This window comes from Pipistrellus kuhlii, unplaced genomic scaffold, assembly GCF_014108245.1.
Source record: "Pipistrellus kuhlii isolate mPipKuh1 unplaced genomic scaffold, mPipKuh1.p scaffold_m20_p_35, whole genome shotgun sequence".
Taxonomy (NCBI): Eukaryota; Metazoa; Chordata; class Mammalia; order Chiroptera; family Vespertilionidae; genus Pipistrellus; species Pipistrellus kuhlii.
In genome coordinates this window covers 2,005,754-2,028,792 of record NW_023425535.1, presented here as the reverse complement: position 1 = coordinate 2,028,792, position 23,039 = coordinate 2,005,754, and the positions used below count along the sequence as shown (strand labels likewise).

The 23,039-nt window shown below is 58.7% G+C and overlaps 1 protein-coding gene across 1 annotated transcript; it reads left to right on the top strand.

Moving 5' to 3' along the window:
- Positions 1 to 2,160: 2,160 nt before the first annotated feature.
- Positions 2,161 to 21,339, top strand: CUNH10orf71 (chromosome unknown C10orf71 homolog). The gene is made up of 3 exons (XM_036461295.2): positions 2,161 to 2,291; positions 14,089 to 14,190; positions 16,630 to 21,339. Exon 3 carries the CDS (start codon positions 16,757 to 16,759, stop codon positions 20,918 to 20,920), a length of 4,164 nt encoding a protein of 1,387 aa, XP_036317188.1. The 5' UTR covers positions 2,161 to 2,291; positions 14,089 to 14,190; positions 16,630 to 16,756; the 3' UTR covers positions 20,921 to 21,339.
- The last annotated feature ends 1,700 nt before the right edge of the window (positions 21,340 to 23,039 follow it).

Below are 23,039 nucleotides of genomic sequence, written 5' to 3'. Positions count from 1 at the left end.
TCCAGGCCCGGGGCAGGAGGGGGCCGCTCCGGGTGGCTAAAGACAGCACCGGGCTCTGCAGTCGTGGGTCAGGCAGGCCGAGCTGCGACCTGAGAACTCCTGCTCCCAGGACAGACTCCGGCCAGGTCCCTGCGGAAGTTCCACTGCTCTCTGCTGAACTCCTCCTGCATCCCTAACAAAGCTGATCTTTGCGAGCAGCTCCTGAATGCCCCCAGGCCGTCCTCGGGGCTAACGCTCTGCTAGCCACTTCAAACAAAAGCCATCAGTCCCGCTGCACAGCAGAGCTAGCCACTCCTAGGAGCCTACCCGGACACGCAGTGATGCTCTCGGCGTGCGCAGAACTGAAAGCAGCCTGGGAAGAACAGCGCTGAGGAGTGGGAGGGGACAGCTCGTGCGTGCTCCAGTGCAAACTTCTCCATAAAATGAGATTTAGTAATGCAACATTCCCCAAAGCCGACTCAAAACGGCTGGCTCAGATCAGACAGCATAGGGGCTGCCTGTACATTTGTTTCCCCGTGCAATATGAGAAAATTCGGCCAGAACATCAAATCCATGGTGTCGCAGGTACCATTGTCTGCCATGAAGCTGTGTTTGTAAAAGTTCGTACTTATACAAAATAGTGAGCAAGCATTGGTTCAGATGGTTGAAGATGTGAGAAAAATCATGGGGAAAAATAGAAAACGACTGACATGTGAGCAGCTTTGTGATATACACGCATGTCAGTGTATGCGGCCTGGAGCATAAGCAGCCTGTCCGCCGGAGAGACATGTGGCTGAGCTCAGAGCGGGGCAGTGACGTTGCAGGTGCCGGGCCAGAGCTCCAAGCCCTCTGCCCTGTGCTCCTGTGCCGGCTTGTCTCCAGCCGATGCTTTTGACACACAAGGGGGTGGGTGAGTGGGTGACACTGGGCATCCCTCCGACCATCTCTGAGTGATGATCTGTGAGCAGGTGGTCCAGGTTCTCAGGGCAAAAGGCAAGTTGTGAGACAGCCTGGAAGGGAGGGGGAGAGGGGAGAGGGGGAGAATGGGTACTCCTGCCGGTGGGATCTGATACTCTGCCTGCGTGGCAACAAGGAGCTCCTCTTCCGACTCCATTCTGACTGACGTGCATAGACCTGGTCCCTGTGACCCTGGCCACTAGAGGGTTCAAGACTGGGAGTGGTGCCAGGCTCCCAGTTGGGGCGTGGGCAGGGGTGGCTGGCTATGAGGGGCCTGAGGGAACAGAAAAGGGCGGTCACAGGGCTTGGGCACCTCGCCATTCCCAGGCCAGGGGACCTGGCAGTGTCAGAAAGGCTCTTGGAAAGAAAGAAACTCGCTTTAAATCCTGGCAATAAGCAGGCTTTCACAGGCCAGCATGGGGAGGGTGAGAAAGGAACCACATGAGCAAAGACACAGGGGCTGAGAGATCCGGGAGCTGCAGGCAGCCTGCGGGCACATGCCCCCGGCCAAGAAAAAACAGCCACGGCCCAGCTCCTCCAGGGGCTGGAGGGAGAGGACTCCCCGGGGAGAGGGGACCTGTCACCGCGCTCGGATCTTGCCCTCCGCTGGGCCTGCAGGACCAGGCTCGCCGGTGGGAGCCGGCCCTGCCTCTTTCCTGACTGTATCTCACACTCCTCTGTGACTCTGCCCCGGACACCCCGCCCGGCCTGCCCGGCCCGCAGCTGGGCATGTTGTTTTGCTCCAAAAGCACCACAGAGGCAGCTCCTAACTCGAGGAATGCAGCCGCGGCCTCTGAGCGATGATGAAAGGGGCTATTTCTGCCCAGGGCATCAGCGGGCCGGCGCTGGGTCCCAGTCCCAGCGCTGCGCCCTCGCCGTCCCCCGCCCAACGTTCTCCTCTGCACCCGGGCGTTTTCACTGGGTGCTGGGGCCCTTTGGAGACCCTCCCGGGTGGATCTGGCTTCACGGTTAGGGTCCAGCTCGGGGGCCGGCCGTGTCTCGCTCCCCGAGTTATCTATTGCCCGTGGCTGATCTGGATGTAAAAATAGCCGCTGAGGCTGTTTGTTTAATCTGACTGTTACTTGACACCACGCGGGTGTTGCAGTGTGCCTCTTCCCCACCGAGCACACCATTTGGTTTCCCGGCGGGGCCCTCACCAGGCACGCTTCCCGTGCTCCGGCCGTGGTCGGGTCTCTGATCTTCCTCAGGTGGGAGGCGCGTGCGAAAGAGGAGGTGTGGGTCTGCCACCTCCGCTCCTGGCGGCCAGCGAGCAAGGGCAGAGGTTCCGGCTGCTGGGAAAGTCGGGGTTCTCTCCCAGCCGGGGAGGCCGAAGAGCAAGCAGCGCCGCGTGGAAGGTAGGACCAGACACGGGTTCCTGAGAGGAGGCGGGGGCGCGGCTCCCGCAGCAGAGAGGGCGTTCGGTCTGGGCCAGCGCCTCGGGGATGGAGTTCGGGGCCAGGGTGCCCTGCGGGGCGGTGTGGTGCTGAGGGGCCATTGGGGGCCGCCTTTCTCAGAGTGCGGGTGTGCATGGGTGCGTGGCAGCTGTGTGGCCCTGAGGCATAGGCCTTACGGAGTACATGGTACCGACCTGTGCGTCTGTCCTTGCGTGCATCTGCCCGGCCACCCTGCCCCCACTGGCTCAGGGGGCTCGGGCCTGTGGTTGTGCGGAGGCCACTGTGGGCGACCCCCAGGCACATGCTCCGTGGCAGGAGTGACTACCTGTGTCCTCCAGCCCTGGGCCAGGCAGGGCCGCACCAGCTGCAACAAAGAGGACAACTGTCCATTCACAGCCTGGCCCGTGGAGCTGCGTGCCCTGATCATGGGGCCCCCGCCAGACTGAATGTCCCCACAATCTGGGGTCTCTCACCAGACTCCTGCACAGCAAATCCTGACCGAATCTAAAACCATATCTTTGTTCTTTCTTGTGGAGAAGAATTGACTATTGAGGAGAACAATATTGAATATCTGTGGATAGCTAGATAGCCTCAAAAATATTATCGTTAGTAAGGACCTAAAGACACCCCCTGGGTGTTGATAGTGGCAGAGGCTCTGCAGGTGAGGCAGGGACTGGATGGGAAGGTTTTGTATGCTTCACCCAATGGCTCAGGTTTTCTGTGAACAAAAAACTGCCCAAGAAATAAAGGCTACTTAAAAAACACACACACACAACTAAATTATGGACCAATTTTTAAACACCTCTGTCCCTATTATAATAAACACTGAAGTATTTTTTTTAAAAAAAAACCCAAGTATAGCAATCTTAAAGAGTAGATTGAACAGATGTTCATGTTCAATGAGGTTCCATTTTCCAGTGTTTGAGTTCCCTTTATAGCAGTGGTTGGTAGACCACAGCTATGGGCTGGGTGCCTGATTTTGTAAATAAAGTTTTATTGGCACACAGCCACAGTCATTCACTTACATACTGTCTAAGGTTACAATAGTCCAAGCCATATGACCAGCAAAACCAAAACTATTTACTATTCAGCCCTTTCCAGAAAAAGTTTGCTGACCCCTGCTACACAACACTTCCAGGAGGAGTCAGTTTGGTACACACACACACACACACACACACACACACACATGCACCTGCACACATACACACACTCACACACACAGAGTTCCAGCAGTTAAGACAGCTAGCGCCTTCGGTGGCAGTGGCTGGCTGAGGAGCCCCCTGCCCTCGGGCCAGCTTCCCGTCTGGCTGGAGAGGAAATGTTCCTTTGCCACCGGCGGGAGCTTTGCGGTGGAGTCTGGCCGGGCTAAGCAGGGCGGATTATGCTTATCAGGACGGTTTATAAATAGACGTCTCCAGGTGACCTGAGTCCAGCGAGTGTCTGCCCTGAGTCTGTGGGAGGGGACAATTGTGCCTGCTGTCTGGTGACCAGAGCTCACCGGGGTGTGAGCCACTGTCCTGCAGGGGGGGCGGGGGGCTGGTGGGATGCTGGGTGCTGGGGACAGCGGGCTCGGATCCTGTGACACCCAACAGAGGTACGTGGAGGAGGCAGGGACGGTCGGAGCGGGTCACGGACCCTCACCGGTTCTTGTTATTTTCCGCTTCTTTGTTCCTGGCGCGGAGGAAGCCTAGAGACCCTCACAGAGAGGGGAAGCCCCGGTCTGGAAATAGCCCGTCCCTCCGCCCGCACCAGGAATCTCCGCTGGAACCGGCCCGCCAGCGCTGGCCCGGCGGCCTTCCTTGTTGTCTCTGGGGCTTTCTCTCCCTCCATCCAGGATTCCACAGACGAGGGGGCTTTCGGAGAAGGCCGCCTTCCTCAGACCCGCAGTGCTGGCACTTCCCAGCCTGCAGTGGGTCTTGTTCTTATTTCCATGGAGGGTTCACACCACATTTCACCAATCCAGCCCACACGGCCCTCCCACTCAGTCTGCACTTCCTTAGTGCAGCGGGGAAGCCAAACACCGCTCAGCTTCCACTAGCCTCCCGGCAGGGGACTCGCGCTGGTCGGGTGGATGGAGAGGTGAGGACAAGGAGAGGCACGTGAGTCTAGACCCCGGAGTGGGGCGAGTGGGGCTCTGCTGAGATGTCACCCGTAGGCGGCGGCTTCCCTGTGGAGCATGCCCTGGGGGGCCTGTGTGTGAGTGACATGGGCCTCGCAGCCGCTCAGCTGACCTGGGTCTCGGGTGGACGATGGCAGGCCGCGTGGCGCAGAGTGCATTCCCCTGGGGGGATGTCATCGGCAGCCCCGAGCTTGAGAATGGAGCTGGAGTGTGTGGGAATGTGATAGCAACAGCGTCTGAACAGCCAGCCAAGCACGGCCTCCTCCCAGCTCAGACAGACAGATCCATGTCTTCGGGGAGAGGAGAAAGGAACCCCAGCACGTGGGAGTGGGAGGAGCGTCCTCGTGACCTCGCTTCTGGCCCAGGAGGACTTCCAGCCGGACGAAACGCTGCCACCCGGTGTGGCGGGGCCGGGCCTCCCGGGTCCCGGGTGTGGGGAGCCTTCGGTCCGGGAGCCCCTTCCAGAGTGGGCCTGAGCTGCCGCGGGACGGCCAGGCTGAGCGGAGGCAGGGCTTCCATCTCGACCATCTCCTACCTTGAGGTTCAGCGGGAGCTTGAGGAGGGCCAGAGAAGAGGACACTGCTCGCTGGAGTAACCAGTGCTCTCCCCACACCCGCTGGGTCTGGAGGCTGGTCCCCGGCCTCCCCTCGGAGCCCACCTGCAGCCACTGGGGCGCTCCAGGCTGCAATCCGACTGGCCTGTGCTGCAGCCTCACCGCACACAGCACCAGCTCGTCCCTCGCTGGCCCCGTCTGCCCCTCTCTGAGGCAGGCCAGGCTCAAAGGCTGCAAAGGTCAAGGGGTCAGAACTCAGCCACTTCTTCAGGGTGGCCGACGTTTTCATTAGGGCAGCTGCTGGCCAAGTTAGGCCCTAGGCCAAGTGCTTCCGCACATGCTTGGTTCTGTCCTCGACGTCATCCAGCGTGGCAGCCCTTAGGTCCAATAGCCCAAGCCATACGACCAACAAAACCAAAACTATTCACTATTCAGCCCTTTGCAGAAAAAGTTCGCTGACCCCTGCTGCACAGCACTCCCGGAGAGGAGTCAGTTTGGACACACACACACACACACACACACACACAGTTCCAGCAGTTAAGACAGCTAGTGCCTTCAGGAGCAGTGGCTGGCTCCAGAGCCCCCTGGCCCTGGGTCAGTTTCCCGCCTGGCTGGAGAGGGCACGGTACACAGAGGGCCCATATGCACAGCTCCCGGGCCTGAGATGTACATGTGGGGCCTGAGTTCAGAGCTCACATCTTTCCCCAACTGCCCGTAGACCTGGAGCACACATCACATCCCGGAGCCTCTGAAGACCGGGCCACTCCCAGGAGCCAAACCTTCCTTAGAGCGGCCACGGCCCAGGCAGCCCACCCTGCAGAGCCTGCGTCCCGCTGCTCCCAGGAGGCCTGGCAGTGCTCAGCAGTGTCCTCAGGCCGGCTCTGCCCTTCCCAGCAAGCCCCTGGGCCTCAGCTTCCCGTCGGAAAAACGGGGACCAGCAGCGTCGCTGCCAACCACGGAACCCTGTCTCAAAGGTCCTCTGCGCATGAAGTGAGCAAACATGGAAAGTGCCAGGCACGTGACAGAAATGCAAGCGCTATTCTCTCCTCCGCGGTCCTATGTGTCCATTTCCTCTCCTGCCTGGACTGCAGCCTGGGGCTCTCCTTCCAGAGGTCACCAAAGATCAAGCGCAGGGCTCCGCTGGTCATGTCCCCGCTCTGCAGGGGAGCCCTGGCACCGTGCAGGGGAACCACCCTGTGACCACTGCACATTGACACACACAATTACCACCCTCCTTGGAGGCCAGAGCTCCGGGCTCTCTCAGCATCTGAGATGAGGGCCCAGCCTAGAGGGGAATGATGCTCCCACTACACGGCCACGTGGCAGTGTCTGGGCAGCTGAGCGCCCACCCGCATCAGGGACACCCTGCTCTGCCCCACCTCTCTTCCCCCCTCCCCTGCCCAAGGGAGAGAAAGGCAGTGGAAACTGTAGCTGGTTTTGCCTAACCTTCATCTTAAACCTCAAGGGCAGGGCATCTAAATTGTCACAGAGCGCACAAGGCTCCCCAGGTGGCTTCGGGACCTGCCTCGGAGCTGTGGTCCCAGGTCCAAGGGGGTCGCACAGCACCCATCCTGCTACAGGGCGGCTGCCACCAAGTTCAAGAATGAGACCTGAGTGGTTTGCTAAGGCTGGAACCAGCCCAGAGGGCGACATGAGGTGATTCCCAGGATGGGGCACCTTCGGGTATTCTAGTCAGTCGCTGCCTGGCTCCTCTCCCTTGTGTCTGGGAAAGGCAACGTCACCCTCGTGGTCCCGGGTCCCCGGCTTGGGGTAAGCAGGTTGCATGGTGGGGACAACAGTGACACTCACAGATACTGGCCAGGGCTGCCCTGTCCCAGGCTGGCATCACGGGTCCTCATGATGGCCCTGAGGCAGCGCTACTCGTACTTCCTTTCCCAGAGGAGGAAACCAAGCACAAAGCATTCTGCAGTGTGCCGAGGACCCCTCTTAGCCAGCACCCCGGGGGCCACACTCGGGAGGTCTGGCTCTAGACCATGCCCTTCCCACAACATTGCACTGCCCATCGGGGCAGGGGGGGGGGGGGTGGCGCTGCCAGGGTTTGGTGAGCACCAGCCCTGCTTTTCCCGAATGGGCTTGTTTGAAGCACTCGGCGATCAGGGGTACCTGAGTGGCCACGTCTGAATTCTTCTTGCCTCTGTGGCACATTCCACAGGGATCCCATAAGGAAGGTGGGGTGTGTTCTCGGCCCTGTGACCGTGTCCCTCCTGTTAGGGAAGTTCTCTCTCTCTTTCTTTCCGTGGCACAGCCGGGCTGCCCTCTGCCACACTGCTGGAGAAAGGACAGCTGTTATTTGCCAACCCATCTCCCATCTACTCCCAGCCTCCAGAGGGAAGGGACAGCGGGTTCTGTGTGTGTGTGTGTGTGTGTGTGTGTGTGTGTGTGTGTGTGCCACAGAGTCAGGGAAGAGGGTGTCTTCTGCATGCTCCCCAGAGAACAGGCAGGTTCAACAAGCACCTTCTCTGGCCTTACTAATGCAGAGCTCCCGCTAGGAAGAGGTGGACCTTGGGAGACAGGAGAGAAGATGCTAAGAGAAAGGTTTCCACACTCCCTTCCCTGCAGAGGATGTCACATCTGATGCCCCTCTCTGCCTGGGCTGGATAGGGAGGGCAGAGGCAGATAGGACAGAGATCTGGTTCTGAATCCCCACTCTTCTGCTCCCTGACACCTATTTTTCCTAGAGGTTGTAACCATTGAATGAGGTTATGGATATAATATTGAATGTCAACTATAATTGAAAATCTTCTGAAGATTTAAAAAAAATGAAGTGCTTGTCAGGTAGCAGGAGCTGGATGGATAGGATGAGTATGTGGAGGCCCCCAAGGGTTCTGATGCTCAGTGATAGCTCTCTCTGCCTTTGCCCAGCCCCACGGCACCCGCTCACAGAGGGAGGAACAGGGTCCACAGATGGTGAGAATTCTGCAGCCCCCCTCCCCTCCTGGGACTTCTTTGCTCAAGCCTGGAACACTCCAAGGGCTGGAGAGAGGATGGTTGCTGAGGGGGGACACCCCACCTCCAACCCTCCACCCCCGGAGTGCCTTTCCCTGGAAGCCTCTGCAGGGGCTGCTCTCTGAACAAGGAGACCCTCTCCAAGGGACCCTCTCCAGCAGCCTCAGGTCCAAGCCCCACTCCACCAGGCATTAAACTTCTCTGGACTCCAGTTCCCTCTTCTGTAAAGAACAAGGGTAATTTCTACTTCACAGGTTGTTGCAAGTATTAGTTACATAATCCTCCTATCTAATAAAGAGGGAATATCAAATTGATCGTCACGCCATCACAAAGACGGCAGTGCCCATAGCCACAAGATGGCAGTGCCTAATCCCCTCAACCCCACTGGAGTCCCCCAGTCCTTACAGCCCCACAGGGGTTGGGGGTGGCAGGCACACGGTGTGGCCAGACCTTCCCTCAGCCCCCCAGGGACACCCAAGCCTCAGGAAACTGGGGCCAGATGAGGCTTGCGCTGCTGGCAGTGGCAGCAGCAGAGGTGTGATGGGGGCATCACCTTCCTCTGATCACCAGGTTGCCTCCTGCCCCTGAGGGCTTCCAAACTGTGAGAGGAAGCAGGCTGGGCTGAGGGACACCCCCTCCAGTGCATGAATTTTGATGCACCGGGCCTCTAGTAATAAATATGAATAGATAATATTGGAGTATATAAAATGCCTGTCTTATGCTGGATGCTCAATAAATGGGAATTTCTCTTATTTATTCATTTGTTTGTTTAATGAATTGCCCTGTGCGGGGCCCAAGCACTGGGCAGGCACTAAGATACAGCACTGAAACAAAAAGGCAAAGCTTGGCCCATGGACCCACTGCCCAGGTGTCTCCCCTCTCCCATGTGAGTCTGCCCAGACCATGCCAGTCACAGTGCTGGGGCCTCATGTCTCCATTTCTCCATCCAATGAAAACCCAGCATCACTATGAACAGGGCAGCGGCAATTGAGCCTGATCAGAACTGTTTCTATCGCAGCAGTTCTAAAACCCTTCAGATCATATCTCATTATTGGGTACAGAAATCACTTACTTTTTTATTTTTTATTTTTGCAAATACATTTTTTAAATTAAAGAATAGAATAGAAATATTAGACAATACATATAAGCTGAGTAGGTTTTGCTCCATGAATTTTCTATCTATCTATATATATATATATATATATACACACACACACACACACACACACACACACACACATGCATGTGCTGTGCCGTGATGTAAATATATTTCTTACTGTGTGTTCAGGGGAAACTAAACAAGTGTGAACCCTCTGCTCTGGGGAGATGGGCAGAGAAAGGGCACCCTTCGCTGCCCAGCACTTGCAGCAGAAACAGGGCTGTAGGGCCAGGCCTCACTGAGGGGAGCCCCAGGACCCAGGGAGTCAGGTGGCTCTGAGCATCTGGAGCATTGGTTGTCTCCAGGACCAACTGCATGATAATTTCTTTCCTCTCCAGTCTGGGGAGCAGTCCACCCAGGGGATGGGGTGGAGCCCAGGTTATTTATTTTTTAAATATATTTTTATTAATTTCAGAGAGGAAGGGAGAAGGAGAGAGACAGAAACATCAATGATGAGAGAAAATGCCTCCTGCACACCCTACACTGGGGATTGAGCCCACAACCCTGGCATGTGCCCCGACTGGAATTGAAACATGACCTCCTGGTTCATAGGTTGACACTCATCCCCAGAGCCACACCGGGTGAGCCAGGCTATTTTTATTGTCCCCATTTCACAGGTGCAGGGAGAGGCTCAGCAGCTTGCCCAAGATGGCACTGTCTGGGAAGCAGGACTTCAGCAGGTCTCCCATCTTATTTCAGTCCTACTGTTTCCAGAATCCAAGGCAATATATTCTGGGAAATGTGGAAGGGATAAAGGAAGAAAGGAATGAGTGAATGAACGAATGATGTTGCAGAGGCTGGACTAAAGCTCTCTCCTTGTTTGTATCGCAGCAGTTCTCAGCCAGGGGTGAATTTGGGCCCCAGGTCACTTTGGGCTTGGCCCCTAGACTATGGGTGGGATCTAACAAGAAGACCAAGGGGTCAAAGGGCTGAGCAACAAAACCATCCCTGCCAGTCTGTCCTGTCTTGTTCCCCAGTTTTTTGCCTCTGAGACAATTCCCCTTTGGCCCTCCTGCGCAGTAGATGTGAAAGGTACTCAGCCAGCTCTGGGGGCCTGAGCGAGGTGAGGGCAAGGCTCCCTCGGGTCGGCTCTTTTCTGCCCCATTTGTACCCTCGATGCCAGTGTAGTTGCTCCTATAGAACTAAATCAGGCACCTCTGAGCCCACAGAAGGACTCAGGGCCCCTTGGCCAAGTGGCATCTAGCCACCAAGGCCCCTGCTAGAGCAAGGCCGAGAAGCGGGCAGTGCCAGGTCTCAGCTCCTTCTGGTCGAGGGCGTGCCCGGAGGAGGTGCAGGCTGAGTCCATCCACCTGGCGGCCAGAGCTCCAGGGGTTGTCCTGCAGTGCCTGGCCACCAGGAATGGTCAGAAGCAGCTTGAAGATGAGCCGCTGAGAGCTGTGCGCAGTGAGGCCACTACCGAATAGCCTCCCGGAGCCCCCAAAGTGCACAGCATGAGGGCCTCTGTGCACCTCACCCCAACTTCTCCCTGACGTGTCAGTAGTAGCAAGTCCACTGGTGCTGCACAGCAGGGCGTTTGCCCAGAGAGCCAGCCCCCACCCTCAGGTCTCCATGCTGTACTTATCCCCTTTCCTCCTGTGACTGGGCGTCCCAGGTGTCAGAGGCCTGGTGCCGGTGCTGCCCGGGGAAGCCTTCAAGTGGACCAGGCCCAGTGCTTGCTGTGTGGGCTCCCTGGCCTCTGACTGCAGACACAGCCCATGTCTGGGCAACATTCAGAGGCTCCGGAGGAAACGTCCCCTCCAGACACAGCAGACCAGACAGGGACCCAGGCCAGGTTCGGGAGTGAGGCTGGGCTGAGCCCAGAAAGAAAGCTCTAGGCTGCTGAGCTCTCTCCCGAGGCCAGCAGGACACCCACCGCAGCTGTGACCACCGCTCGCAGCCGGCTCCATGAGGCCAGCAAGCCCACACAAGCTGGTTTCTTCAGCCACATTTCTGGGGATACCCTGGATTCCCATTCTGACATGCACCGGGCCTGGGGGGGCCCTGCACGGTAGCCTTGGTATCCTCTGCTGTAAGATGGGCAGGGAGGGCTCCCCCTGCTGTCTCCGTGAGGAAGGAGTGAGAACAGGCACCACAGCACAGGGCTGAGGCCTGCCGCCCACACGCTCCCTTTGAAGGAAGTCGATTTGCCATTTTATTGTAGGACACAGACAAGGACATGGCCCCTGAAGCAGCAAGCAGAAGGGCTGTGGGCGATGGCACGGAGAGGTCAAGAGCTTGGCCCACACTGGCCATGAGGGCAGGGCTCCAGGGCAAGCCCGACGGGAGTGGGTGTGGTGGTGGAGGCCACGAGCGGGAGGTCTGCATGGCCACCGGCCGGAACGGGCCATCTGTCACAGCTCACTCCCCTGAACCGCTCCTCAAAGCACGCCCGAGTCAATGACTCAAAACCACCCCGAAAGAGGAGTGAGAGAAATCAATTCCGATCTGCGAGGGCCTCTGGGTGTGATAAAGCCAGCCCCTGTCATCTTCGCTGGCTTCCTGCTCTCCCTTTCCTGAGAAGTGGAAACACCACTCAATTAAGGTAATTAAATCCACCCAAAGAGCTTGGGCTCAAAAACCACACCACAGGCAAGTGGTCAACCCAGCAGCAGAGCAAACCCCAGCGGCTTCCTGTGCAGAGACGCAGGCCGCGGAGAGGACTGAACTACCTCCTTCCACGCTGGAGAGCATCCCTCCCGCTCTGCACCCGCCACGGGCCTCCCCCCAGAAGGCCCTGGACTCACTGACCTCACAGAGAAACACTGAGTGGAGAAAACGGTTGGGACGTAAATAGATATAAAGGCCCCCCTTGCCTCACGTACCCTCTCCTGTCCTCAATCCTCCCTTGAACTCCAGCCAATCATATTAGAAGGCTCAAGCCTTGTGCATCTGAGCCGTGACCGTGGCTAGGGTTGTACCCTGAACAAGGTGCAGGGTGGTCAGGTGAGTCCCAGCCCAGGTCTCTCCTTTGATGCTATGTGACACTGAGCAGTCGTCCACACCGCTCTGTGCTTGGACTTACCCACTAGAAAATGGGGACAATAAGGCCTGGTTACCCCCTCACAGGGGTCGTGAGAGCTAAACAAGAGAATGGGTGCCAAAGTGAGGGGTGCCCTGTAAGCAAGTCGTCCCGGTGGGCACTCACTGTATTGGCCACTCCCACTGGGATCCACCTTGGGTCCTAAAAGTTGTGAGGACCTCAGGCTGTCAGATAAAACATAGCACCTTCAGCAAAAATTGAATTTCAGATGAACAATGAATGCATGCTGTTAGTGTAAGTGTGGAATGATTAATTCCATAGATAACTCTGACTCCTGGGAAGTATAGTCAAACGTTGCATAGGACGCACACTACAAGAGTGAATGTATCTTCCCCTCTCTGAGGCTCCGCCGTGTCCTCTGGGAAACGGAGCTGACAGTGCACGTCCCGTGGATGACTATGGGGCTGGAGCTGGGGCCTCCCAAGTCATCCACCAGGACTGGTTCGTGGCCTGTCACATGTCCTCAGTCATGGGGCTGGGCTGAGGCGCCGTATGTGGAGAGTTGGGTCAGGGCTCCGAGGAGGTGACACGGACAAGTCCCCTCTCCTGGCCACTTCCTGTCCTCACAGCGCGGGCAGACCAGCAAAGGTGAGCTGTGGGGCCATGCGGCCTGAGCTGCTGAAGGCCAGGAACGTCATGGGCAACACAGAGAACGAGGCAAGCAGAGCGCCTGCCTCCGTCTGCACACTTCAAGCCTGTCAGCACACCCCGGGCCCGGGAAGGGAACTCAGCAAGGGCAGTGAAAACATTGACCAGTGACCTCCATGCCCAACATCCTGTCAGTCAAAGGCCAACATGGCAGGGACCTCACTCCCAGGAGCCCAAAGCCTTGTTAGCAAGACAGAGTCACGGGAGACACAGGAATAGAACAATACAAGTGATTTTAAAAGATGATTCTACTCGGAATAGGAGAACTGAGGAAGACGTGGTGAGCAGTTGGTGATCAGGAAACAGACAGACAGAAGGACTGCCGGACCCACCTGGCCTGTAGCTCCCTCACCCAGTGCACCATAGGCTGGAGAGAGGGGGTGGGGCGACCTCCAGCTCCCCCACCACGAGTTCTCTGAGGGTCATGCAGAGGCATTTGTAAGGGAGCAGAGAGAGGAAGCATTGTTTCTGCAAAGTTTCCAATCCATGATAGTTCAACTGCATCGGCAACATGACAGGGAAAAAAGCATCATGGGAGAAGACATTTGGAAGAGTTGGAATTTAATAATGAGCATGCAAAGGATATTTCATTGCTCATCCCGAGAAAACACTGATTCAGGGCGCCACTCGCTCAGGGTTGGCTTGTTGACATATCCTGATTCAAACCGATGACCCTGGCAGTGAGGAGGAGGCAGTGAGGAAGGGCTGGTGGGAGCCCAGACGGTCTTCCTTCAGAATGCGTCTGGTGGATTCACTTTAGTTTACACTTTATTCTCCGCACTCTCAAAATTCTCCTGGGCAGCTTTTTTGTTCTTTAGCTGTCAGAATAGATAGCCAAGCCTCTTGCCAACACTAAATTGAACCCTGTGCTACTGCGTGATGCGTGAATTAAAGTTCTGCAGCTCTGATTTCCTTCACTGCAAAACCTGCATCATTAATGCACGTGGGAGAGAAAGGGGCCTCTGATCAGGTCTGCACAGAGCAATGCGCAGCTGGGCCCATCCTGTGAGAAGGCCCGGGGCTTAGAACAGGCTCTGGGAGGTATTGGGACCACAGGCAAGTTAGTGAATGTTGGGAGGAATATAAATTGGTCTCATATTGGCTTTCACCAAAAATGACTATGCTTGGAATTCCATTGAGTTCGAGTGCAGATTTTTTTTAAATGAAGGCCAAGAGCATGGCTGCTATTTAGAGGTATCTTCTGCACTGAACATGTGCTTGGCCCTTTGGTCACTGGGGTGCCACTGAAATTATTCTTCCTCTTCTTTCTAGATGGGCAGTGAGGACAGCAAACACAAGCATGAGAAGAAGTTTTAAAACTACGGATCCCAAAACCCAGCGAGGCAGGCCGGGCAGTCCTCACTGCTGCGACAGGTATGGAACCGCCAGCCCAAGAGCCAGCCCCCGGAAGCTCCTTTAGTTGTTGGCGGGGGAGGAGGGAAGGATGAGGCCAACCTAGGGACGAATCAGATGGGACTGCAGACATGATCTGAGTGAGGTCCCCAATGGGGGGCGGAGTCTCCTCCTTCCCGAGGCAGAGAAAGGGGGTCGTTTTCTGAGTCCTCTAATCAATGAGCTTCCCTCATTCCTACAACTCAAACCCAAGATCAGCTAGGGTCTGTGGCCACACACAGCAGAAGCAGACACTGGACACATTCAGCAGAATGGGTAAGTACGGAACAGAACTTGTAGACTCAAGGTGAAGGTTCAGTTCCAGGCAGGAAAGAGCAGGCAGGCTCCGAGGCTGCACAGGACGCCCGGGCACATCCCAACCTGCCGCTCCAGGACCATGCACAGTGGCTAACCTGGTCTCACCAGCACGGGCCTCGCGAGGTCCATGCAGGCCCTTGACGTTCAGCCCCACCAAGACTGAGCACGTAGAGGGAGGGATGCTACGGCATGGATGAACCTTAAGGTCATTACGCTGAGTGAAATAAGCCAGTCACAAAAGCACAAATCTTGCATCATTTCAATATATGAGGTACCTAGAGTAGCCACATTCATGGAGGCAGAACGTGGCTGGTGGGAAGGGAGAATAGGGAGTTATGTTTATGGGTACAGAGTTTAGTCTTGCAAGTTAAAAAAAGTTCTAGAGATGGATGGTGGTAATATGAATGTGCTTAATATGACTGAACTGTACACTTAAAAATGGTTAAGATGGCAAATTTTATGTTATAGATATTTCAACATTATTTAAAAACAAAGAAGAGCTGTGGCTGGTATGGTTCCATTGGTATACCAAAAGGTGGCAGGTTCGATTCCCAATAAGGGCACATACCCGGGTTATGGGTTTGATCCCCAGTCGGGGTGAGTGCAGAGACAATGGCAATGGATATCTCTCTTTTTCTCTCTCTCTCTTTCTCTCTCTCTCTCTCTCTCTCTCTCTCTCTCTCTCTCCCCTTCCTCTCTCTAAAATTAAACAAGAAGAGAATGTTGAAGGGACAGAATTAGGGAGATCCAGAATGTGGAGTTACTTAATAAGAGTGAAGCCACCTCTGCAGCCCCAGGGGGAGGGCAGCAGGCTCCCCTCCCTGGCACCTCCATTGGCCACACCAAGGGCACAGCAGAGTGAGGAGCCAGATGTCAGCCCTGGAGGACTGGGCCCTCTTGGGTGGCTGTGGGTCAAGGTCAGTCAGCGAAAAGACAGCTCTGGCTCCTAAGCTCCATCTTACCTCTGATGATGGAACAGGCAACGGAGAAGTAAATTTAATTTTAGACTGTGCTCCGTACAACCGAGATAAGCCAGCCACTGTGAGACAGTGAAAAGGATACCCCTGGATGGCCAGGGAAGATACCTCTGCGAAAGTGACCCACCTGGACCCCCAGCGCGACATCAGTCCGGCTCCAGGGGACCAGACCGGTGGGATGTGCACGCCCAGTCATGTGCTGCTCTGTCCCTGTGCGGGCATCACGGAGCGCGCTGACACAAACCCAGTTGGCACACACCAGGCTGCATGGCACAGGCTCTCGCCTTGGGGTACATGCCTGCTCAGCATGTGACTGTACAAAACACATGAGACTGAATCAAGCACAGGAGAAAGCGGTGCGCTCCGCGAACACGAGGTGTGTGAGGCTGCCGCTGGTGTAGACCCCATACTTTTCCCCGAAAGCATGTTCTTGTGAGGAGAAGGGGCACATCTCAGACAGAGGTAAACAGTTCAGCACAGCAAACACAAAGACCAGCAACATCACCGTTCATTGGCATCATCGAGTGCCATGTTGTGCATGACTGTGTGCTGCCCCGTTAATGGCCGGCAGCGACAGGGTGTTCGCACAGCATCTCCCCACACGCAGCAATGCGCTGTGCTGAGCACTGGGGAGGCCCCTCGGCCACTGAGTGATGGGAATCTCTCAGCTCCATTGTAACCCATGGGACCATATCATCTATGCAATCAGTCAGTCATTGGCCAACGTGTCATCAGGGAGGTTTGCTTTAAGGGACTGGCTCGTGCCATTGTGGGGGCTGGCCAGCCCGGCGTCCGCAGCCAGCAGGCTGGTACCCACGGAGCTGATGCTGCAGCCGCCATCCAAGGACTGGAGGTAGCGTTCCCTCCTCCTCAGGGCTCTGTCGTGTGGCTGTGACCCACAGTATGGAGGGCAGTCTGCTTTCCTCAAAGTCTATGACTTAAATGCTAATGACATCTAAAGAAAATACCTTCAAACTGGCATTGGACCAAAAAGTGGGCACCAGGGGCCAGCCAGGCTGACACAGAACATTAGCCATGGCAAGCACCCGGCCGCAGGACCGGTGTGCGGTCCTGCATGGCCACTAATGGGATATCCTGTTCTCACCCTGCTCTTCTCCTTCTGCAGGGAAAGCAGTTGCATCTGATCAACGGGAAGCGGATTTTGTGGGACGAGGGATACCCCTAGCCCTTCCAGAACCACCGCCCCGAGAAGCCCACTGACTGGCCAGGGACAGGCCTCCCAGGCGGCGACAATGCAGGGCAACAAGAAGGGCGCAGACGGCTTCAGCGACACCTCGAGCATCGGCAGCGTGCTGGACGACGCCGACCGGGAGGTGAGCAGCCTCACGGACCGGGCGTTCCGCAGTCTGTGCATCTCAGAGGATACATCCTTCAGTGACTCAGACCTGGCCCTGACGCCAGACCCCGCCCGCCAGGTGCTTGGCAGTTTGCACCAGGGGACGGTGAGCCACGCCCGCAGGAAGAGCGGCATTTGGAGCCAGTTGCCGTCGCAAGGTACGGAGCACGCTGGCTGGGCTGCCACGTTCCAGCAGCTCCCCAAATACGTCCAAGGAGAGGAGGAGTACCCCAAAGGCAGCCCCCCGCTGACGCCGGCCCAGAGGAGGCTGGAGGTGCCCATTTCCGGCCTGAGGAGCAGCAGCAAGCCCATCTCCAAAGTGTCCTCACTCATCAAATCCTTCGACAGGCCTGAGAGCCAGCAGTGCGACAGCAGGCCTCCTACCAGCAAGCCTCCGGCTATCAAAACCACCCCCAAGTTCGCTCCTCTTCCAGAGAGCGGGGTCAACTTCTGCTTCGACTCTGCCTTCCTGACGGTGAGGCGGGTGCCCGCCGAGGTCTCCGGCCCGCAGCCCGGCAGGAAGCACACAGAGCAGGAGCCCCCCCGGAGCCCCGAGGGAGCCTGCCAGGGCTCCGGCGGCCTCCTCCCAGCACCCGAAAGCGGGGCCAGCTCATCGGAGCCCCCGTTCTCCTCCCCGCCCCACAGACCGGCCCTGGGGGAGCCCGGGAGAAGCCAGGAGTGGGCTCGCAGAGGCACCTTCCTTCACAGTGAGAACAGCGCCTTCGAGTCCTGGAGCAGCCGCCAGCCCCGGCTGCCGGAGCGGAGGGAGCCGGCGGAGGCCGGCCCGGAAGGCAGACCCCCCAAGCACGGCGAGGACCTGCCCTCGGTAAGAGAGCCCCAGGCCCCTGCGAGCAGAGCCTCCCCCTGCCGCCCCCGGGCCAGCTGCGGGCACGAAGAGAGCAGGCCGGCAGCGGGCACTCTCTCCGCCTCGGGACCCTGGAGGTGTAGGGACCCGGGAGCTCCAGCATTCCCCACGGAGGACAGGGCCTCCAGCGCGCAGCCTGACCTCCCGGCGAGGCCCAGCCAGGCCCCGTGGAGGAAAGCAAAGACGCGAAAAGGCGGCACGGAAAGCACGCAGGAGGCTTCGGAGGAGAAGCAGGCTCGCAGGCCAGGCCTGGCCTTGCACAACTCCCAGGGCCAGTTCCCAGAAAACGATGCTCTCGGCAGTGTGGACCCCAGTGACGGCTACCCTCCTCCTTTCAACATCAGCAAGCTGCTGACCCCCATCATACCCACCAAGCACGTCCTGGATCCGTCCTTCAGCCCGCCAGCCGAGGGCACCCCATCGCCCCCAGGGCAGCTCAACGGCTACCAGGAGGAGCCCAGCGAGCCCCGGGACAGCTACAGAGCCAGGGCCCCCAGCCTGCTGTTCAACCTCAAGGACGTGCGCAGGTGTGTGAAGAGCACATACAGCCCCTCGCCCCTCCTAAAAGGCTCCGACGAGAAAGGCAGAGGCAGCCAGGAGCCCCTGAGCAACGGCATGGCCCTTCCCAACGGGCTGGAGGAGAGCCCCCCACGAGAGCTGTGTAAGGAGAGACCAGCTGACACCCCTCTGCCGCAGGTCAGGGCCCAGAGCGACCCGAAGGCTGATCCTGGTGCAGCCTCCGCAGACAGCCACCCGGCCCCCAGCTCACCTCCCTCTGCCGCCACTGCCCCCTTCTGTGCCAACGGGGAGGCCGATGAGGACGCCACCCATGGAGACCCCGATGTGGGTGCCCCAGACCCCAGGGAGAGCTGCCCCCGGAGGCACCTGTCCCTGAAGCTCTGCAGCGGGGAGCCTGAGGCGGGGCGGGCTGCGCAGCACCTGCGGGCCCTCGGCCCGGAGAGCCGGTTCTCCAGATCCGTTTCTCAGGAGACAGAGGCCGAGAGAGAGGCGGGACTCCGCAATCCGAGCCTCAGCCAGAAGGTCTCCCCGAAAGTTTCCCCGGGGCCGCTTTCTCCCGAGGAGGAAGACGTGTTCTACAGCGACAGCCAGTCGGACTTCGTGCCTGCCCTCAAGGGGAAGGCCAAGTTCAGCACCAGCTCTTCCGATCAGTCGTTTGCCTCGTTCGAGGACCAGCAGAAGATGGGTCTCCCCGAGAGCCCCCGGGAAGACGGGAGGAATGGCGGGAGTGCGGGAGAGAGAGAGCAGAACGGGCTGGAGGAGCCGCACCGCGCCGCGGGCGATGGGTGTCTGTGTGCGGAGGAGCAGAGCGGGCAGGGAGCATGGCGGGCCGCAGGGGGAGGTGTGTGTGGAGAGAGGCCCAGGAAGGCATCCCGGGAGGAGGCTGACCTCAGAGGCGCATGGGTCGGGGGGAGCAGGGACACAGGCCTCTCACCATCGTCCACGCCCAACAGGCACAGGCTGTTCGCCATCAAAGACAACACCCTCCGGGCCACGCCTGTGATACGGCCCGTCATGCTGCCCCTGCTGAGGGCCTTGTCCTCAGAGGACCCGCTGGGCAGTGGCCACAGAGAGGAGGAGGTGCCGAGGCCGGGCTGGGGCGAGGATGCTGGCCTGGGTGCCCCCAAGAGCCAGGAAGTGCCCAGCACCCCAACACCCACTAGCCTGAGGGGCCCACCCTTAAAGCACGTGGCCCACAGAGGGACGGAGGACCAGGGCTGGGCGTCCGGTGTGGCCAGGAGGGAGGCCCAGGGCAGCGTCTCGTCCACCCCTCTTCCAGGAGAGGGTGAGGGGCGGAAGCCGCCCCCGGACGCCGGGTGGAAGGCTGTGGCGGATGGGGGCAGGAGCTACTCCTCAGACCTGGGCGAGCCAGAGGCTCCGCGGCGCATCCCCACCATCGCTTTGCCCGAAAGCGACTCACAAGGCCAGCCACCCCCACAGCAGCCCGGAACCTCCTGGGAAGAGCAGACGCAAGATTTCCAAAGTCACTTTCTCTCTACACCCCGCGTGGGCCCCCCGGGGAGGAGACTGGCTGCCGGGGAGCCCCCGGCTTCCCCCAACAGCAGCTCGCTGGAGGGCAGCGGCGCCCACTCCCCTGCGGCCAGCAGCCTGTGGGACGACGCTGCTCAGGGCCCCTGGGAGCCGGGCCTGATGCCGGGGGAGCCTTCCCGGCCCGGCCCCTGGGCCACCCCCAGCCCCGGCCCCACCAGGGCGGCCCGGAGGGAGGATCTCACGCACGCCTTCACCTGGGAGGCCGGTGCCGACCCCCAGCTGGAGCCGTCCACCGAGGACCTCAGGGCCCTCTCTCCCGGAGGCTCCTTGCTGGACGTGGCCGCCGGCCTGGCCATCCCTGACCGAGCACAGCCCTCTGCTCAGCTGGAGAGGGCAGCAGCCAAGCCCCCGGCCGTGCCCCCCAAGACGGAGAAGGCCCTGCGGAGGGCGAAGAAGCTGGCCAGCAAGAGGAGGAAGGCGGACCCGGCGCAGGACCTGCCCGGCGGCGCCCGGGAGGAGGACGCGGCCCCCGGGCCCCTGTCCCCCGGGGAGAGGCTGCTGCCCAGGTTCCCCGCCGTCCGCGCCCTGCCCCCGCCCACGCACCGCCACTCAGTGGCCGCCTTCTCGGAGCCTGACCCGAGGCGGCCCGGAGGGCCCCAGTCCCTCAGACCCCTGCCCCCGTACCCTGCCACCCAGAAGGTCCTCCAAGACCCCCAGTCCGGGGAGTACTTTGTCTTCGACCTGCCGCTCCAGGTGAAAATGAAGACCTTCTATGACCCGGAGACAGGCAGATATGTCAAGGTCCCCATCCCAGCTTCCGAGGAGGGCTTCCCAGAGCCACTCCCGCTGGATGCCTTTGCCGCCCCCTTCGTGCTGTGCCCCGGCATCCGGCCCCTGCGCGCCACGGCCCTGATGCCGCTGCGCTGCTCCTCTCAGCTCTCTGCCCCCACCTTCCTCGGGCAGAGCCCTGGTGCCTGGGAGGCAGCCCGCCCTGCGCCCCCCAGCACCTACCCTGCTGACCCACAGCCAGCCCCCCAGCCCCCTGGCAACCCCGCCCAGCGCACTGCAGGTGCCAGCTCCAGGGCGCCCCCAGGGGCCCCAGCGGAGGGCACTGTAGACGCTCCAAGCCTGGGTATCATCTCTACCAATGATCTAGAGGACTTTGCCTCAGAAGGCATTTCTTGAGAATTATAGCAGACAACACCCCTCAGCCCCCCAAAATACCCAGAAGAGTTTATTCCCTCCCCAGACATTACCCCCCACCACCACATACATACACACACACACACACACACACACACACTCCCTCACTCATCACATGCCCAGCCACTTGAGGTCCTTAAGATCTCAGAGAAAACGGGGATTCTGAAAATACCCCCCTTCAAAGCACCCAGGTCTCTCCCCGAGAGGGCGCTGCTGGCTCTACCTGGCCCTTCTGAGCCTCTCTCTGATCCCAGACCCGCTCCTCGTCTTTCCTCTTCCTTCCTTCCTTCCTCCGGGTCCTTCTCTCCTCGCCCTGCCACTCGGGGACCCACCCGGCTCCTCAAGGCTATTCTCTCTGCACTGGGCCCCCCTCTTTCTCCAGGGTAGGCCAAGGCCAGCCCCCTAGGTCACACAAGGCCCCCAGGGTGACCCCCTGTCACTTCAGACAGAGCCACTGCCAGCTCAGCTCCATAGAAATGGCTGGGCGCCCCCCGGGAGGCAGCCGTGCAGAATATTCACTTGCGTAGAATGGGTTTTCTTATCTGAGGACTCTCCTCTGAAAGCTGTTTTCTGATAAAGAAAATGTGGCCTTTCACACCGTGGAGCAGGCGTGGTCCTCTGGGAACTCCTGTCTCCTCTGTGGGCCTGGGGGTCTCAGCTGGTGAGTGAGGAAAGGGCCACCTGCCCTCCAGACCTCCCATCGCTGCCTGTGGGCCACGCAGCGTCTTCCCCTGGGGACAGAGCAGCAGCCGGGAGCCCCCTGCTGGCTGTGTCCGTGCCTGCCAGGCCATGACCTCCACTCCTGCGGGTGGCCAAGATGAGAACCCAAGACCGCCATTGTGGGCGGCCTGGCACCTGAGTCAGGTCAGGACTGTCCTGAGTTAGTGACTGAGCTCCATGCTCTAAAGGGGATGGGCTCTGGGGCCTGGAGGGGAGCAGCTGAATGCACTCAGGGAGCAGAGTGCAGCAACCATCTCTCAGTATGGACAGCGGTGGTCTGTGAGGAGATGCCCACCGGGCACCTCTCTGGGGGCGGCCAAGTCCGTCCTCACAGCCCCACCCACTGGGGGCTCCTGCTGGAGCCCTTCATTCCGGGATGTGGGAAAGACGGGACAGAGGCCTCCCTCCGGGTTGAGGCGGCAGCTGTGGAGGCACCACACAGTGCGTTGTCCTTGGGGATGGGGGAGTTGAAGGGAGGGGGTGTTGCACAGGTGTGTTTCCAGGAGGAAAGGCGGGAGGCGCCCAGCTCAGCGAGTCACACACACACATACACACACACAAACACACACACACACACACACCAGGACGCCCAGCTCAGCAAGTCCCCGACTCCCACGCACTCAGGGTTGAGCATATTCCAGGTCTCTGTGCGGATTCAGGGCTTCATACCTGTTCTTTTCCCAGCAAGAGTGGCCACACTTTAATTTCACTGTGAAAACACCACACAAATCCCCCAGCCGATGCCCTTGGCTCTGTCTACACCTGTGAGTGGGCTCCATGGTGAGCCGGGAGGGTGGGCAGGCTGTGGTCCCTGAACCCTGGTTCCCACCAGTCACCCGGGGCTGCAAGCAAAGAGAACAGTTAGGATCTGGGCTCCACCATCAAATTACAAGTGTACTGTCTGCCTGTCTTCATCTTACTCAGATAAGAAAAGGAATGTCTCATTTTAAAATTCTCAAGGTCCAAGGAGCGAATTGCCTAACAACAGAAGTATCCCTCAGTTAGACAACCAGGGTTACAATAACCATGTCACGCACAGAAAAATGTACTTTACTAAGGAGCTCTGTGTGGGGAAGCAGTATGAGCAGAGCCCCTGACAGAGCTGGAAACACAAAGGCCACCATTTGGAGGTCAAGGTCAACTTCCCAGGCCTCTTTGCCCAATGGATGCAACAGAGGAACCAAGCATCTGGTTCATGTCAGCGAGCAGGTCTCCTGGCTGCCCAGCCTCTGTCCACCTCAGAGAGCAGGTCACCTGGCTGCCCAGCGGGTCCGCTGGAAGGAAATGCTAGAGCTCCCCCGACCATGGCCTCTGTCCTCACAAGGACACTATGGAGGTACACTCAGCCCAATGATGTCCTCAGATCAGATAGTCACTAAGT